General features: G+C 54.5%; 4 protein-coding genes across 5 annotated transcripts; all 4 read left to right on the forward strand.

The window, feature by feature from the left end:
* Window positions 1–1,152, forward strand: LOC104633619 (protein S100-A4). Its single transcript, XM_075737196.1, has 3 exons — window positions 1–155; window positions 649–802; window positions 910–1,152. The coding sequence occupies exons 2-3, from the start codon at window positions 665–667 to the stop codon at window positions 1,072–1,074; spliced, it is 303 nt and encodes a 100-aa protein (XP_075593311.1). The 5' UTR covers window positions 1–155; window positions 649–664; the 3' UTR covers window positions 1,075–1,152.
* A 550-nt stretch (window positions 1,153–1,702) lies between these two features.
* On the forward strand, window positions 1,703–5,460 carry LOC142598500 (protein S100-A12-like). 2 transcript variants are annotated; one of them, XM_075737197.1, is made up of 3 exons: window positions 4,509–4,579; window positions 4,740–4,896; window positions 5,116–5,460. In XM_075737197.1, exons 2-3 carry the CDS (start codon window positions 4,744–4,746, stop codon window positions 5,317–5,319), a joined length of 357 nt encoding a protein of 118 aa, XP_075593312.1. In that variant the 5' UTR covers window positions 4,509–4,579; window positions 4,740–4,743; the 3' UTR covers window positions 5,320–5,460. The 2 variants fall into 2 exon arrangements, 1 of the variants encoding a protein (XP_075593312.1); XR_012832664.1 differs by lacking the exons at window positions 4,509–4,579; window positions 4,740–4,896; window positions 5,116–5,460 and adding exons at window positions 1,703–1,788; window positions 1,858–2,295.
* A 3,222-nt stretch (window positions 5,461–8,682) lies between these two features.
* LOC104642554 (protein S100-A7-like) lies at window positions 8,683–9,497 on the forward strand. Its single transcript, XM_010311551.2, has 2 exons — window positions 8,683–8,894; window positions 9,331–9,497. The coding sequence occupies exons 1-2, from the start codon at window positions 8,694–8,696 to the stop codon at window positions 9,493–9,495; spliced, it is 366 nt and encodes a 121-aa protein (XP_010309853.2). The 5' UTR covers window positions 8,683–8,693; the 3' UTR covers window positions 9,496–9,497.
* A 3,463-nt stretch (window positions 9,498–12,960) lies between these two features.
* LOC104642555 (protein MRP-126) lies at window positions 12,961–14,789 on the forward strand. The gene is made up of 2 exons (XM_010311552.2): window positions 12,961–13,785; window positions 14,441–14,789. The coding sequence occupies exons 1-2, from the start codon at window positions 13,669–13,671 to the stop codon at window positions 14,630–14,632; spliced, it is 309 nt and encodes a 102-aa protein (XP_010309854.2). The 5' UTR covers window positions 12,961–13,668; the 3' UTR covers window positions 14,633–14,789.
* The last annotated feature ends 580 nt before the right edge of the window (window positions 14,790–15,369 follow it).

Here is a 15,369-nt window from a genome sequence, read left to right on the forward strand (position 1 = left end):
AGCCAATGTCCAGGCAGGCGCTGGATCAGCATTGGTGCCTTCCCATCCGGGTAGCGAGGGAGGTGTCCCAGGCGGGGCTATAAATGCCGTGGCCTGACGCCGGCTCGCCTCCCTCCCTGCCCGTCCCGTCCTCGGCTGTTTCGTTTGAGCTGTGGGTGAGTTGTTTTTTGTTTCCTACGATGCTCCGTTCCTCCTCACCCCGCTGGCCTTCCAGATGCCCTCCAGATGTTGCCGATGGCGCCGCAGCCCCATCCCGCAGCGGGATCCCCCTGCGCAGGTTTCCCCTGGGGCTGAGCATGAGGCTGTTGCTGCAGCAAGCCGAGATCAGAGATCATTTTGCCTCTGACGGCTGGAAAAACTCATGTGCCCCTTTCCTGCCTGCCTCCCCCCCCGCAATTCTCTCCTTTTTTGGCTTTTTTGGAGGTTGCTCAGCACCGGTCCCAGATGGCAACGCCCAGCCTAGCTGCTAGCAGGAGGGTGGAATTAGGGAGGAAACGGTGATGCATCCCGGTGCATGCCCAGGAGCGGGGCACCGGAGCAGCCTGTGCGGTCTGGGGGGCTAGGGGAGACCGTTGACCCCCCCTGCCATGGGGTTGTCTGGGGACACCGAACTCTGCTCTCACCCGGTTGTGCTGTTGGTGCCTCCAGGCTCGCTGACATCCCCATGGCGTGTCCCCTGGAGCAGGCGCTGGCGGTGATAGTGTCCACCTTCCACAAGTACTCAGGGAAGGAGGGGGACAAGTACAAGCTCAGCAAGCAGGAGCTCAAGGAGATGCTCATGAAGGAGCTGCCCAGCTTCAGCGTAAGTGTGGGGCAGGGGGTGTCACATCCCATGGGCGATGCTGGGACGCGGGGACGTGCGCCCTTGATGCAAACCCCCATTTTAACTCCCCTTTTGCCTTGGTGCAGAGACAAACCAGCGAGGCCAGCATACAGCAGCTCATGTGCCACCTGGACAGCAATAGTGACAGCGAGGTGGATTTCCAAGAGTACGTGACCTTCCTGGCCTGCATGGCCATGATGTGCAACGACTTCTTCCAGGACTGTCCTGACAAGATGCCGCACAAGAAGTGAGCACGGGCTGCGTCGCTGCCCCCGTGACCCTCCCACTGTCTTCCTGATGCTCTTTCAATAAAGGTTGCTTTAAATAAAGTCCTCTGTGTGCTTTGCAATGGGGGTTTCTTGCCCCAGGGACCCCGTTTCTGGTACCAGATAACGAGAAAGGGCGCTTCCCAGCTGGAGTTTGCTCTGCTGCAGCATGGGCACCGTGTTCCTGTGAGCCCTCGTAAACCACCCACGGAACTGATCCCCGCCGGCCACGTTAGCGTGAGTCAGCGACGGGCTCTGCCCGGCAGCACCCTGCCCTGCAGCCCCGGTAACTTCTCCGCAGGCGTGCAAGGCAAGGCAGGCGATTCTGCAGGGATTAATGTCTCCGACCGGCGCCGTGATAACAGCGATGGTTGAACAATTTTTTTTTTTTAGCTATAATTACTAAGCTCACACAGGGTCAGCATCTGTCCTTGCATCTGCTGCTCTACAGGGCAGGACGTGCCACCTTGGGAAGTCACCTGGGACCCTCGTCACCCCCACCCCGAGCGAACCCTCGCGGTTTCGGTGGCATTCCTGCTCGGGGTGGGGTTATGGCGTGCAGAGGAGTGGCTTCCCCCCCCCCCCCACCGTGCACCCAGCCTGTCCCCCCGGGGCCACTCAGCCCATGGCTATAAATGTGAGAAGCCATGTAGCCACAGCCTTCCCTTCCCTGCACCGGACCCCGTCCTGCTCATGTCTGTAAGTCTCCATTTCCTCCCCCTGATCCCCCTTTCCCCCCCCCCCACTGAACAGCTGCGGCCAACCTAGGCTTGCGTGCCGGGCTCCAGATGTGCAGCATGCCCCTTCCAGATGTGGATGTCCCTTCATCAGTCGGCTCAGGGCTGTTCCCAGAGGCACCGGCGAGCAGAGATGCCACGAAGGCTTCTCTTCATCCAGCCCCAGCTTTGCCTCCCCCCAGGATGCCCCCGGGCTGTGTGCGGAGGTAACCGGTACCCACATTTGGGCTGCACCCCATGAATCACCCTGCAGCCACCAGACCCCAGCTGATCCAACGTCCCGGGGCGGCGTGATGGCGGGGATGTGGGGCAGCCCCCTGCCTGCTTAGGGCCGGATCCTGGGGGCTAAATTGAGCTGGGTCCAGAGGGACTTTGCCCCATCCTGCCCTGCTGGCACTGGGACAAGCAAGGATCATCCCCCGGGGAGGAGAGGGAGGGATGCCCTGGGCGCTCCCCATCTCAAGGCTGGACCAGCTCTTGGCCGCGCTGAGCTCCCCTCCATCCCCGTGCTGCCCCATGGGGCAGCACGGGGATGGAGGGAAGCTCAGCGCGGCCAAGAAGTTGGTCTACGGTGCCGATTAGACCTGGACCGTAGCAAAGACGAGAAAGTGAATTTCCCTGGCCGTGATCTGGGGAGAGAGGCCCCAGGGGCATTTTGGGGTCTTTTTGTAAAGTTTTTTTGTAATTTCCTATTGTAAAGTTTTGTTGCTGTGTTTCTGGTCATTTTTGAACCTTAAATAAATTAAAACCTCATGGACGGCACTGTTTTTTTTTTCTCTTGCTGAGGGTGAGTGGGACTCAGTGAGGGGCTGCATGTCCCTGCAGATGGATCCTGATGGGTGCTGGTGATGCTCTGCCCATCCTGCCCGGGGCTCCCACCCGGGCACTGCACCCTCGGATTTGCAGGAGCTGGTTTGCCATGAGGCTGGGGTTGAAGCTCATCCCCCTGCTCTCCCAAATGGAGGATGTAGGAGTTGTTCCATGAACCCCAGCTTCTGAGAACCAGTGTTAACCTGAACATCGATATTAGGAAAAAAAAATAATATATATATATCTCCATCCCTCCAGGCTCAGTGAAACACCCATGAGCACAACTGCACTGCACTTGCACCGCAGAGGCAGGTGAAAGGGACCCCCCTACAAGCCCTTGGCCCTTTTTATGCCTGATCTGTGAATATTTGAAGCCGCTATGATGCTGTTCACAGACGTCCCAGCCTGCCTGCATCCATCCACACCCCGGTCCCTGCCCTGCGCCATGCCCTCGGGGCTGTACTGGCTCCGTCCCTGCGGCACCAACACTCCCAGCCCCGCGGTTGCACTCGGCCACGGAGTAGATACCAACACCCCATGGTGGTTCTTGCACCGGAGCGTGGGCTGCCATGGCATGGCAAGCACTCCCCAAGGCGAGGCGTGTGCCGGGAGCTCCCGGTGTGCGGGCACGTGGTTTCCGTGGCGGGTTGGGCAGCAAATGGCAGCATGAGGAACCACGGTGCATGCGTGTCTCCTCCCGCGTCCTCACGTGGCACAGGCACAACCCTTCACACCTCCCCATGCGTGTCCCATCATGTCTCGCTGATGGTGCACCCATGTCCTGCGTCGGTCCCCTTCCCGGGGAGGACGCGCCCGTCTCCCTCCATCATACAACCTGTCCCTTTGTTTCACTCTTTTGCAATTTAGGTTTTTTTCTGGCACCAGTTCCTCATGCTCCTGGATTAGGAGGCTGATGAGGAGATGTTTCACCACTGCTGTCCTTCCTGTCTCCTAGAAGCATTTTGCTGTGCCAGTCCCACCAAGCACGGACTTGGGGTGAAGGGCTTGGGCACCCTCAGGCACAGGCTCCTCACCAGCCCCCCGAGACTGTCTTTCCCCCAGGACACGTAGGGTTTAGCAGCCCGTGCCAGGCACTGGCAACACCATGGGGTCTCCCACAAGTGGCAGCATCCCCCCAACAGCGGGAAGAGGCGGTGATTGCCAATACCCTTGCTTACCATCAGGCAGCAGTTCCAGCTTCTGGGAAATGCTGCCTCCTACAATTGGCTGGCAAGTTTCCGGCACGCTGGCGTGCCTGGATTTGTAATGCCTTTCTTGGCTTCCTGGCTAGATGCTAAAAGAAATGATTCAGGAGGAATGCTGCTCATGATTTTGGAGAGGTGACTGGGGGGTGGGATGCGTTGGCCATCCCCCCAGCACCTGTGCAGCATCGTGCTGCGGGCAGACACCACACCTCCAACCAAATTCAACAGCATCCGGGCAGATACGGGAGCGATGAACCACATCCCTCACTGGAAAAAAACAGCAGCATCCCACCGGAGACCCTCACCCAGCACCTTTCATGCGATCCAGAAAAATTCCTCTTCCATCATTTCCGTGAAGACTCCCGAACTCTGCAGAAACGTTCTGGCTCCTGGGAAAGCCCCTGCACCGTCACCGACCCGCGATGCTGGCTCCCTGCAAATGTCTCTTTTGGTGTTTCCTTGTTTTGCCCTAACTAGTTTGGTGCGTCCCCTCCCTCATTAACACTGGGAGCAGCCAGTTCCTGGAGCCAGACCAGAAATCGCCTCCTGGGCGTGCTGCGTGTAGCCTTGCACAATTCCCCAGGTTATCGCCCCCAAGGAAATTTGAGGGTGTCACAAATCGTAGCTCAGGGAGAATATAAAAGACACATCGCCTCCACTCCGCAGTCACTGCTCCTGCCCGCTCCTCTCCTCCCGTGCACCGCCGTCCGCAGAAGTCAGACCCAGCGCTGCTCACAGGTGAGTAGATCCTTGACAAACGGTGGCTTTGTACTGCTGGAAGTGACACCTGGATGAGCCGGACCACGCCGGGCAGCCAGACCTGGCTGGGGCTCCCGGAGGAGACGGCAGTCCTCCTTCTCCGATGGGGTTTAATGTTTTGCTGTCTGTTCCTTCCTAGCAAGATGAAAACTGACCTGGAGCTCGCCTTGGAGTGCACTGTCAACATCTACCACCAGTATGCCATGAAGCGCCCCATAGATGACTACCTGAACAAGACTGAGTTCTCCATGCTGCTGAAGGAGACCGCCCAGCCCTTCCTCTACAACACCTTGCCGGTAAGAGCCGAGCGTGACCCAGCTCTCCTAAAGCTGGCGAGAGCTCGCAGGAGTGGTGACCTCTTTGGGGCATGGGGGTGGCCGAGAGCCTCCCAAAAGGGAGGGAGGGTTTTTCTAGGGTTTTCCTGAAACCGTGCAAGCCTCATGCCATAGCTGTGGGCTGACCCTGAACCCCGCTGTGCTTCAGGCTGACTCTTTTTCATGTTTGTCCTGCTGCAGCCTAACACGTCCATCGATGACTACATCAGCAAGCTCTTTGCCAGAGCAGACAGCAACCACGACGGTCGCCTGAAGTTCACCGAGTTCCTGACCACGCTGAACCTCATAGCCATTGATGCCCACAATAGGTCCCACCGCGGTCACAGGACCCATGACCAGCATGTAGATGCCGGTCACGGCCACGACCATGGTCCCTCCAAGTGAAATGGTTCCCAGGGTGACTGTGCCCATGGGACTGTGCTCTTCCAGCAGCATCATCCCTTCCATTTGCCTGCAAGCACAGAAAAACCTGTAACCAAATCTTTGTCATCTGCTTCTGCCTATGGCACTGAAATAAAATTTCTTTCTTCAAGCACCAAATGCATCTGTATTATGTGTCCTGCTGTCTCCAGGGAGGATGCAATAGCAATATACACCCAGCCTGTGGCTGTTGGGGGTTAAATGCAGATTGAACTGGAGAAGCAATGGGGAAGGGAGGGTGGCATAGTGGGGGTCCGGGACCCTGCTCCCGGGACAGGCGTGCTGCTGGGTCCCAGCTGAACAGCACAGGATGCGTGGCCTGCCTGTCCTGCAGCATGCCAGACCCTGACACGTTCCCCGCTGCCTTCCTGAGGCTCAGTGGGTTCCCAGCACCCTTCGCTTCAGCAGACAGCAGGGTGCGTGGCACCCCATCACACCGGGGAGGTTCCTGGGTAGGAGCAGCCGGTGGCTGCACAAGAGTGTCTTCAGCACTGGTGCTCCCAGCCCCACTTCGCACCAGCTCAAGGACATGCCAGGGGTGAAGCACAGCTGGAGGCTGCTTCCCTAGTTGGCTACCAAGACCAAACTTTGGTGCTAGGGGTGCAGCATCTTGGGGGTGCAGCATTCTGGGGGTGCGCACAATGCTTTACAACCTACAAAGCAACTGATGCTTATCCTGCAAGCCCCAACGCTGTGAAGAGCGAGGCCGAGAGTCTCCAGAGAGCTGGTGTTAACTCTGCACAATAAAGTTGGACGCTCTTGCTAGCGTGGGGCAACAGCCCACCAGGTCACACCACATTTACAAGCCACTGTGGGCTCCTGGGGAGCAGATACATGAGTGAAAAAGAGTGGAAAAGAGTGGAAAAGAGGAGTGGAAAGTTACTGTGCACCGAGTGGGAAACCCTCAGACTCAGGAGGCTCCGACATTGTCTGACACCAAAAGCAGATCCCATGTGAAACTGAACCACAAAAGGAAGCATGGGGCTATTGTGTGGTTATTTGCACTCAGTAACACAGGTGATCACTCTCTGGCTCCACAATTTTGCCACTGAGGAGTAGCCCTTGTCGCCCAAAGGCAGATGTTGTTCCATGCCAGGGTACCTGGGTCTCACTCGGACATCACTCCCCTTTCGGGAACCGGCATCCTGAGCTGCCTCCCACGCAGGTTTTGGGAAACGCGGCTGGGAAAGACGGGAATTCAGAACCCACAGGTCTGTCTGCGTGGGGACTATGCAAATGCACAGGGCAAAACCCGGCCTTGGCCAATGCTTTGCAAGGCCAGCTGGGGAATGAGGATGCAATTTTGGACTGTCAACAGTCCCTAATGAGTAGAGGAGGGGAACAAAAAAAAGCAAGAAAATGAGTCAGGGATACCAGAATAAAACTCATGCAACAGTTCTTGATAATACCCCTGGGGACACTCAAGAAGCATCCTCAAACAGGAATGGTTACCCTTTTGTTTTTCTGTTCCTACCCTCTTTCTGGAATCTATTGTCTTATTTTTAAATCTTTTCATAGTCTCCCCATTCTTCTAGTACCTGTTCTGCTAACGCAAGATGGGTGACACAGAGGTGACTGTTGCAAAACACTTGCTAGTTAATGCTTCATTCAAAGACCCTGACCTTGGATTTTCTTCTTATTTTATGCACAGTTGCCTTTACAAAGTTCTTGGAGCAAGAAGAAAGGTCTGGTACAAGAAATGCAAAAACAGAAAGTAATGGAAAATACTCTGGAAAGCAATTTATTAAAAGGCGGATGCTGCCTTCATCTTTGCTAGAGTTCAACCAGTTAGCATTGTAGAAAACAGAGAGATCACATGAAAAACAACCAAGGGACCAAGTTACCCACGTTTCTCTGAAACAGCCCATCTTTCTTCTATACCAGCGTGAAAGCGCACAAAATTTTCAGCACGTTGCAAAACTTGCAAAGTTTTGGCAAGTTCCGCCAAGACAGACTTGACCTTTATGCTCATGTTGAGGTGTGACGGTACATCCAGTGTTTTTGCCATTTTTTTGTCCAACACACGAACAGCTCAGCCCTGTCAGAGGCGACGGTGGGGTGGAAGGACAACATTTCCAAAGCCTGGTGGGTGCAACCAGGAACTATGTGCAAAGGTATGAGATGGGGAGGGGTTCAGAAGTTCCCACCTTGCAATTTCCAGGTACGGGAAATGCTAATTCAAGCTGTTGCTTGCAGCAGGTGTGTCACCATCTCTGATGAAAGAGGACCTCAGACATCTATAAAAGGGCTGTCCAGGCTTTTGGATCACTGCAACAGACCCATTCTCTGCAAACTCTCCTTGGAGACAGGGGTAAGTAACACCGCAATGGGTCTTGCAGGAAATAAGACGAGGGAGAAGTGATTTTGAATATCACTTCATGCCATGCCTGTTTTATTCCAGGGTGATGCTTTCTACTTGGGCCAGGGTAGGAGGCTGGTTTTGACTATAAGATGACAAGGCTTTTTACAAGGGCATATAGCAACAGGACAAGGGGGAATGGCATTAAGCTGAAGGAGGGGAGATTTAGATTAGATGTTAGAAAGAAATTCTTCCCTGTGAGGGTGCTGAGGCCCTGGCACAGGTTGCCCAGAGAAGCTGTGGCTGCCCCTGGCTCCCTGGCAGTGTTCAAGGCCAGGTTGGATGGGGCTTTGGGCAACCTGGGCTAGTGGAGGGGGTCCCTGCCCATGGCAGGGGTGGCACTGGGTGGGCTGGGAGGTCCCTTCAAACCCAAACCATTCTAGGTTTTTATGAAGTATAAATTAATGGCATTTCTGTACCATCTTTAGTGAAGGTGTAATTATTTCTGCTGACAAGGAGATCTCTGCATGGTGGCACCCGTTGGAGAGCAGGGTCTCTGTGCTCGGTGCCTGCAGCGAACAGGGTTTGCAGCCCAAAGACGAGGGGGAGGTTCACAGAGGAGGGTCAGGCAGAGGCTGCAACAGAGCCCATACCTGAACTGCGGTCCCTTCCTTAAAATCATCCTTGCTGCAAGTGACATGGTGCAGATACGGGACTAGTCCTGATGGGTTTGTCTAACTTGCCTGACAAATGCCCCCAGGTCACTCAGAGGCATTTCTAAACCCACTTATTGCCCACTCAGCTCTGAGGAGCCACTGGCTGCCCCCCGGGGACGCTGGGCACCGCTGGCTTGCTCAGCTCCGGCGAGACAAGGCTCCTGGTGCAGATCTGCTGCTACGCTGGGGAGGTGCAGCTCAACCCCCCTTGGGGTGCCTGGGGTGGGGGCCAAGAGCACAGCGTGGGGTGCCTGATTTTTGATGCACCTCATGACTTTGAGATTTCTCCATGCAGTTTCTGCAGGTGCCTCAAGAACTCAACCATGTCTGCAACCACCCAGACCACAACCGCCCTTCCCAATACTCCGCAGTTCCCTGGAAACTGCACGCTAGAGATGGCCCTGAAAACCATTGTGGATGTCTACCACCGTTACAGCATCCGGGAGGGAGAGCTCGACCTCCTCAGCTTCAACGATTTCAAGACGCTGCTGACTGAGCAGGCACCGAACTTCCTGCAAGCTTGTGTGAGTGCCACAGGAGCTGTGCTGCACTCCCTGGAGGGATGCTCTCCTCAGGGGGTTGTAGGAGGGGGGATGAGGCTGCGGTTGCCTCCAGAGATGCTCCTGGGGGAATGGGGTGCAGTCCCCACCAAGGGCTGTGGTCCACACAGTGGTTTTCTGTGATCAGACCCAGCTTGCCCATGTGCTGTGGGACCATCCACACTCATCCCTCCTGCCACTGCAGGGGTTCAGAGCAGCCAAAGGGGCTTGGGACAAGAGCTTGTCCACCTGGGGTTTTAACTGGGGGTTAACTGCAAGGTAGGAGAGGGTCACGGTGATCCTGCAGCTTCCAAACACTTTCCAGGGCATGCACCAATAAAGCTGGCTCAGTTTTCACTCAGCCTGGGTGTGCAGCCCAGGGAGGGGGCATGCTAACACACGTCCTGTCCCTCAATTTCAGGACAGACACCAGCAGGACTACCTGAGGAAGCTCTTCAAAGAGACAGACATAAACAAGGACAGAGAGCTGACTTTTGAGGAGTTCACCATCATCTTGTCCAAGCTGACCGATGATGCCCATCGCATCAGCCACGGCGATGACCGCTGTACACCAGACAAGCATTGAGTCTCAACGCACGACCCATGAGAAACTCAGAGGGGGTTGCTTATAGGAATTGGGCTCTAGCTGCTTTCTGTCTGCTTGATCACTCATGCCTGTGAGACAATAAAGCATCACTTGAAGTTCACCGAGTCCTTCCTATCTCATGGATGGGGAGGGTGGGCACCAGCTGCAGCCATGGGATAAAGGCTTGCCTCAGTGAGGCACCCCAAAAACCCATGAGGGAAGAGGCTTATGAATCAAGATGTGATGGGTGGACAAGATCTGTTATTGCTCAGTGTCTGGTCTGAGTCAAGAGGGGAGAACTGATGGGCTAGGAGGGTATTAATGGCCAGAAAACCAGTGCAAGACACTGCCTGAGCTCTGCAAGGGCTTTAACCATCAGCTGTGAAATATAGCAGTCATATCAGAGGTTTTTCTCCTGGCAGAAGAAGGTTTCTGCATAGAATGGGAAGAGCAGAGTCAGCCTAGCTCGGGGAAGCACCTCCTCTTTTGCCCATCCTCATCCAGCTTTTTCCTCCTTGGTCATGCCAAGTGCGTCCTCTGGATGCGGAAAAATGCATTAATACCCATGACAACAGCAGTTCACAACAGAACATAGTCTTTACCACAAGAACAAGCCAGGGTCCTCTTAGGAAAAAGAAAAAAACACATGGAAGTTACTATCTGTATATATAGCTTCTAGTCCGTGGGAAACTCTGAGATTTAAATTTTTTTTCCATAAATCCCAATGAAAACTGAAATTTCAGAGTTCTCCCACATGGACAAGTCATCTGAAGTGCTCCCTCCCAAGCCCTCCTGAATCACTTGCTACCCAGCCAAGATGAAGCACCCAGAGGTTTCCATCTCGGATTTTTCCACCAGTAAAATATTCTCACCGAAACCTTGACAGACTCCAGCAGGGCACAAGGATCTTGCCCCTGACTGAACCAGCTGGGAGATGTCTTGCAGCACCAACAAACCATTTCTGGGTACTGAATACACTGTAATCCAGCTCTTTTCCTCACCGAATGCTCAGGTACCACCACCCCACGGGACTGAGCAGGCAGCTGCCCCAGCACGAGCGAGAGCAACACTTTGCCTGTCGCAGCACAGGCAGGAAGGACAAGTGCAATGGCCCGATCCAGCCCTGCGACCTGCCAGAGCTTCAGGAGGGCTTGGAGGGGGTCCAGCACCCTGCAGCAGTTGTGCCGTGCGGGCAGCAGAGCTGGCTCTCGGATCCCTTTGGGCTGGACCAAGGTGGTGCCTACCAAGCAGCTGAGTTTGTAGCTGTTCGATATGGCTGAGACATACGTGAATGCTTTTTGGCTCGAGCTAAAGGACTGGGAAATTCTTTCCCCTGCAGCTCCAGGATGGGAAAACCTCTAGGCTGCTCCAGCTCCCGTGGTGGCTGCTCATCCCAGGCTGCAGCTGGAGCATCACTGGTCTGATGGTGCTCGAAGGTGCTCAGGAGCCAGGGCTCAGTGCATCCCCAAGCACCCCAAGTTAAAACCCTGTCAAGCAACCAGAAAAATATGTTCTATCCTGATCCTGGGCTAAAACCTGCTGTGAAACATGTCAAACCACATAGTCACAAACCCCGCCATGCCCTCTTCCCGCATCAGCCAGCTGCTGGCCCGTAAATGTATATTTTGAAAGAGTTTTGCAACCCTTGTCAAGCATGGGGTGCCCTGTCAGGGCTTGGGTCCTCAGGACACAATCAACCTGAGTCACCTCGAACTAGATCTTTCGTTTGCCATGGCTACTGGGCTGCTTGCGCACCGCCTGACGCCTACTTCCCACTCCTTCCCCTCTGCAGCTCCAGCAAGTGGATGCTTGCTCAACCCCAGTGGCCTTGGGGCCAGGATTGCAACTTGCTGCAGCCACTTCAGCATGGCTTACAGGCATGGCTGGACAGGGAGGATTCCCCTGCAAGGACACCTGCAGAGCCAGGCAAAAAGTTGTGCTAGAGCGTGTTCCTGGGACCCTAAGCAATACCCAGGCTCCCCGGTCACCTTAATGACTGCGCTGGCATTTAAAAATGAAATACCTGGGGTCTCATCCCTGCTGCCTGATGGGCACATCCAAGAGTCTAGACACCATCCCTCTTTGGAAATCCCTGGCCTGTTCCACACCCTATAACCCATCCTTGCTCTTCTCCACCTCCAGCTGATAAAATGACCAAAAGTATGGTTTCCTGAAATTGCTACAAAATTCTGCAACTGAGCAGATGGGTCCCTGACACCCTGTTGTGAAACGCCCCGGCCCTTCTCCAGCTGTTTCATGCATCAAAGCACTCTTGTTGTGAAATGCAGTGCACCCCCACCGGTGAGGGCTGGGGTCTGGGTGACCACTGCGTATCGAACAGGGCTGCATCCCTGAGCAGCTCCCTGCACCGTGCTGCCCTGTGTCAGCTCATCTGGAGCTCCTGGAGCTCGCCCCCAAGCCTGTCCGTGGCCCCGTTTTGGCCTCTGCTTTCTGTCTGAGATTAGCATCATGTTTGGCAGGTTAAACAAACCCCTGAACAAGTCAGCTGAATCAGCAGGCAGAGCATTTTAATGAAGAAGCACTGGAAAATCTTGTTTTACTCCTGATCTTAGCTGCTCTGAGCCAAAGCACCTGTGCTGGGTCTCTGCAACACTGAAATAGAAAAAAAAAAAGCCAGAAAGTGAGGACACAGTCCTAAGCAGTAAAAATACAGCCACACCTGGTCCTCAGAGCTTACCTTGGGTGGGGAAAAAACCACCCTTGGCACAGGCTGTGGCTGACCTGAGGAGGTGAAATGAAGTTCCTGGAGCCCTGGCAGGTTGGGAACCCGCCTCATATTATTTGTTTTTCATAAATTGCTGCTTGCTGCAGGCAGGGGATGGTCCCCCAATGCTGGGGCACTGCCCTCAGCACCAGCTCTGTCCCTATCCCTGTGTCACACAAGTGACCCCGACCACGCTTTCAGTGCTGGGCTGTGTGGAGCAGTGGGACAGCGGGATGCTTTTGGGGTGCAGAGGACCATGCAGTGCTTGTGGGCATCAGGTCTGCAAGGATGGGGATGCTACAGGGCCAGGCAGTGCTGGCTGATTGGAGAAGTGCGGGCATGATGCTGTGGGTCCCCTTTGCCTTGTGGCATGAGAAGACATCCCTATAGAGGGGAGTAAACCTGGTGAAATTGAAGAAGCCAACGGGAATGGACTTCTGTTGAGGGTTGATGGATAATTGCAGCCCCAATAGCCAGGTGGAGGGGGTTGAAGAGGACCCAGCTGCAGGGACACGGCCATACTCTGGCCACCTCCCTGCCACCCAGCCACAGTACGTGACACCGGCCTTGCGGGAAAAGCCGCAGAGACCCCTTTTAAGGAACTACTCAGGAGCCTTAAGCAATGCACAAGTATGTCATGAAGATGGACTGGAATTGGATGAAACAGGCATTTCACAACCGGTGGAGTGGCGCAGGCGGATGGCCAGGCTATAAGAGATGCTGCTCTTGAGAGCAGTCCCGCTTCAGCCCGAGTGGATCTCGCTACTTTGTCAAGATGAGCAAGGCAAGTCCAATGGTGATATGGGCATTTAAGGTCTCCGTGTTCTTTTCCAGGTGCCGGTCAGGCCATCGGAGGTGCCAGGACCCTCAGAGAACCTCTCCTCGTTGTGTGAGCTGCCATCGGTTGCTGGTGGAGGACAACCATCTCCACTCAGGCTCATCCGAGCACAACCTATAAGGAGAGCTGTCTCCTCCTGGGAGAGGTTTCCCACAGCACAGCCTGACCACTAAAAGGGCTCCTGGACACCAGTTCTCATACCCTGTATCTCTGCAGAGGTTTTTGCAGCCACCAGCTATTTCGGGAGCCTTGCTCTAACAGTGCCTGACTTACAGAAGGCACATTTTGGGGGAGAAATGAGCTCTCAGCTATTTTCTGTAGTTGTGCATCCCGGAGCAGAAGCAGGCAAAGGCTGCAACCCCCTTCAGTCTCCTTTGGCTTGTAGATAAGAGAAAACTCTAAACAGCCAGCTCAATTTTAGCCCAGAAAAAGAATGTCTGAACAAAACCAGGCTGCGTCCTTCTCTGGTGTGAAGCAGGTGGCTGTACCGGAGCCTCGCTGGTTTACATCAGACTTCCCCATCTATTGTGGCTCCTGACATTATTCAGTGTAATTGTTTCTCTTCCAGACCTCCCAGATCCAGGAACCGCTCTCCGAGCTGGAGAAGGCCATGGATGTCATCATTGACGTCTTCCACCAGTACTCGAGACGGGAGGGGGACAGAGACACCCTGACCAAGAGGGAACTGAAGATCCTGATTGAGAAGCAGCTTGTGAACTACCTGAGGGTGAGTGGAGTCAAAGTAGGGTTTCTTGTGGCCCTCATGGGGAGGGAGCAGGGCTGGACCCCACCACCTGAATACCTCCAGGATCTAGATTCATTCCCTTCACACTCTGCTCTCCTGCCCCAACACCTTCTGCCCGGACTGTCCCTGTCCGACTGCTGCTTTCCAAACATGCTCCATAAAGACAGATGAAGGAAACCCACACAGGTCTGGGTGAACCTGCAGCCAGATATCTACCCTCATCACCTTATCCGCAACAATCAGTATCATATTGCCCGGGAGTTCCTTTGCCATCTAGCGGCAATAATGTCAGAAATATCAGCCAAAATCCCCCCTTTTTTTTTGTAACTCACTTTGCTAAAGCAGAAGGTAAAGTGTTTATAATACAACATGCTAAAGGAGAGATTTGTGGCTTAAATAACACTTCTGCCTTCATCATCTCCTCACTGCGTGGTGCCCCGGCAGTGATGCTAGCCTGCTGCTCTCCTATTGCCTTACCGCCACGGGTGAATCATTGCTGTACCCAAAGCAGTGGGTGATGATGGCGTAAGGATGGAACCACTCAGCACCAGGCTACTGGGGACCTGCGAGGGTCCCAGCGAGAAGCTTGAGCTGTGAATAACGGGAGTTTGCTCTCACCCTGTCCCTTCCTTTGCAGCACGTGAAAAACAAGCTCACCATTGACGAAATCATGAAGGACCTTGATATCAACAAGGATGCGCAGATCAGCTTCTGCGAGGTGATGTTGCTGATCACCCGTGTGACCATTGCCACCCACGAACACCTCCACGACGTCGAGGACCAGCAGCAGCAGCAGCAACAACAGCACAAACATCAGCACCATCACTGAGGCGGGCTGTGGTTCCCATCCGAAGCCACCCACGCAGTTTTTGCAGCCCTTGGCTTTCTCCCCTCCATCCCTCTCTGCCCACCTCCCTCCTTTTCCTTCCTTCAAGTTTGATGGTTTTGTTGCCAAATAAAGTTTTGCCCTGAGGCTGTCAAAGCTCTTCTGTGTGTCTGTGTGCGTGTTCCTCAAGGCAACAGTCCTGCACCTCACCCTTTCCCAGCGTGGCTTTAAACCAGGCAAACCCACCTTGGAGACAGGCTGCAGGTTCTCAGGGGCGAGGTGGATGTGTGGGGAGAGCAGGGTTCATTGCAGCCGTTGCTCCCAATACTCATTACATTAAAATGTGCTCCACAGGTCAGGGAAGGCAGTATAATTTGACAGATCTTTGCATTTCCAGCTAGGGAAAAAAAAAAAAAAAAGCCTGTTTTGGCCTCAAAACACTTTACATGTCTCCTAAGACCGAGCTGTGGTGGTACACAAGAGCTGGAAGGAAGGATGGGGATGGATGAGCACCCTTTTCTGGAAGAGCACCCTTTTTAGGGCACTAAAGAGCCCTGGAATGGGGCTGGAAGGGAGCTGCGAGGTGTGTGCATTTAGTTTTAGTGCCACAGCCAGCAGCGAGGTCTGACGGCTGGGTTTCATGTGGACATGAGCTGAGAACCCCAACTCCTCACTCAGAGCATCCTGAGTTTGCACCGAGGAGGTGCCTGTTATTAACAGCAGCTTCCCAGAGTGGGTGA

This window comes from Balearica regulorum, chromosome 28 (genome assembly GCF_011004875.1).
Source record: "Balearica regulorum gibbericeps isolate bBalReg1 chromosome 28, bBalReg1.pri, whole genome shotgun sequence".
Taxonomy (NCBI): domain Eukaryota; kingdom Metazoa; phylum Chordata; class Aves; order Gruiformes; family Gruidae; genus Balearica; species Balearica regulorum.

Bases quoted from the DNA above. Each gene is read 5' to 3' on its own strand.
- LOC142598500 (XM_075737197.1), top strand. From the start codon at position 4,744: ATGAAAACTGACCTGGAGCTCGCCTTGGAGTGCACTGTCAACATCTAC. The intron at 4,897-5,115 runs GTAAGAGCCGAG...GTCCTGCTGCAG, and splicing joins TCCTCTACAACACCTTGCCG to CCTAACACGTCCATCGATGA.
- LOC104633619 (XM_075737196.1), top strand. From the start codon at position 665: ATGGCGTGTCCCCTGGAGCAGGCGCTGGCGGTGATAGTGTCCACCTTC. The intron at 803-909 runs GTAAGTGTGGGG...GCCTTGGTGCAG, and splicing joins AGGAGCTGCCCAGCTTCAGC to AGACAAACCAGCGAGGCCAG.
- LOC104642554 (XM_010311551.2), top strand. From the start codon at position 8,694: ATGTCTGCAACCACCCAGACCACAACCGCCCTTCCCAATACTCCGCAG. The intron at 8,895-9,330 runs GTGAGTGCCACA...CCTCAATTTCAG, and splicing joins CGAACTTCCTGCAAGCTTGT to GACAGACACCAGCAGGACTA.
- LOC104642555 (XM_010311552.2), top strand. From the start codon at position 13,669: ATGGATGTCATCATTGACGTCTTCCACCAGTACTCGAGACGGGAGGGG. The intron at 13,786-14,440 runs GTGAGTGGAGTC...CTTCCTTTGCAG, and splicing joins AGCTTGTGAACTACCTGAGG to CACGTGAAAAACAAGCTCAC.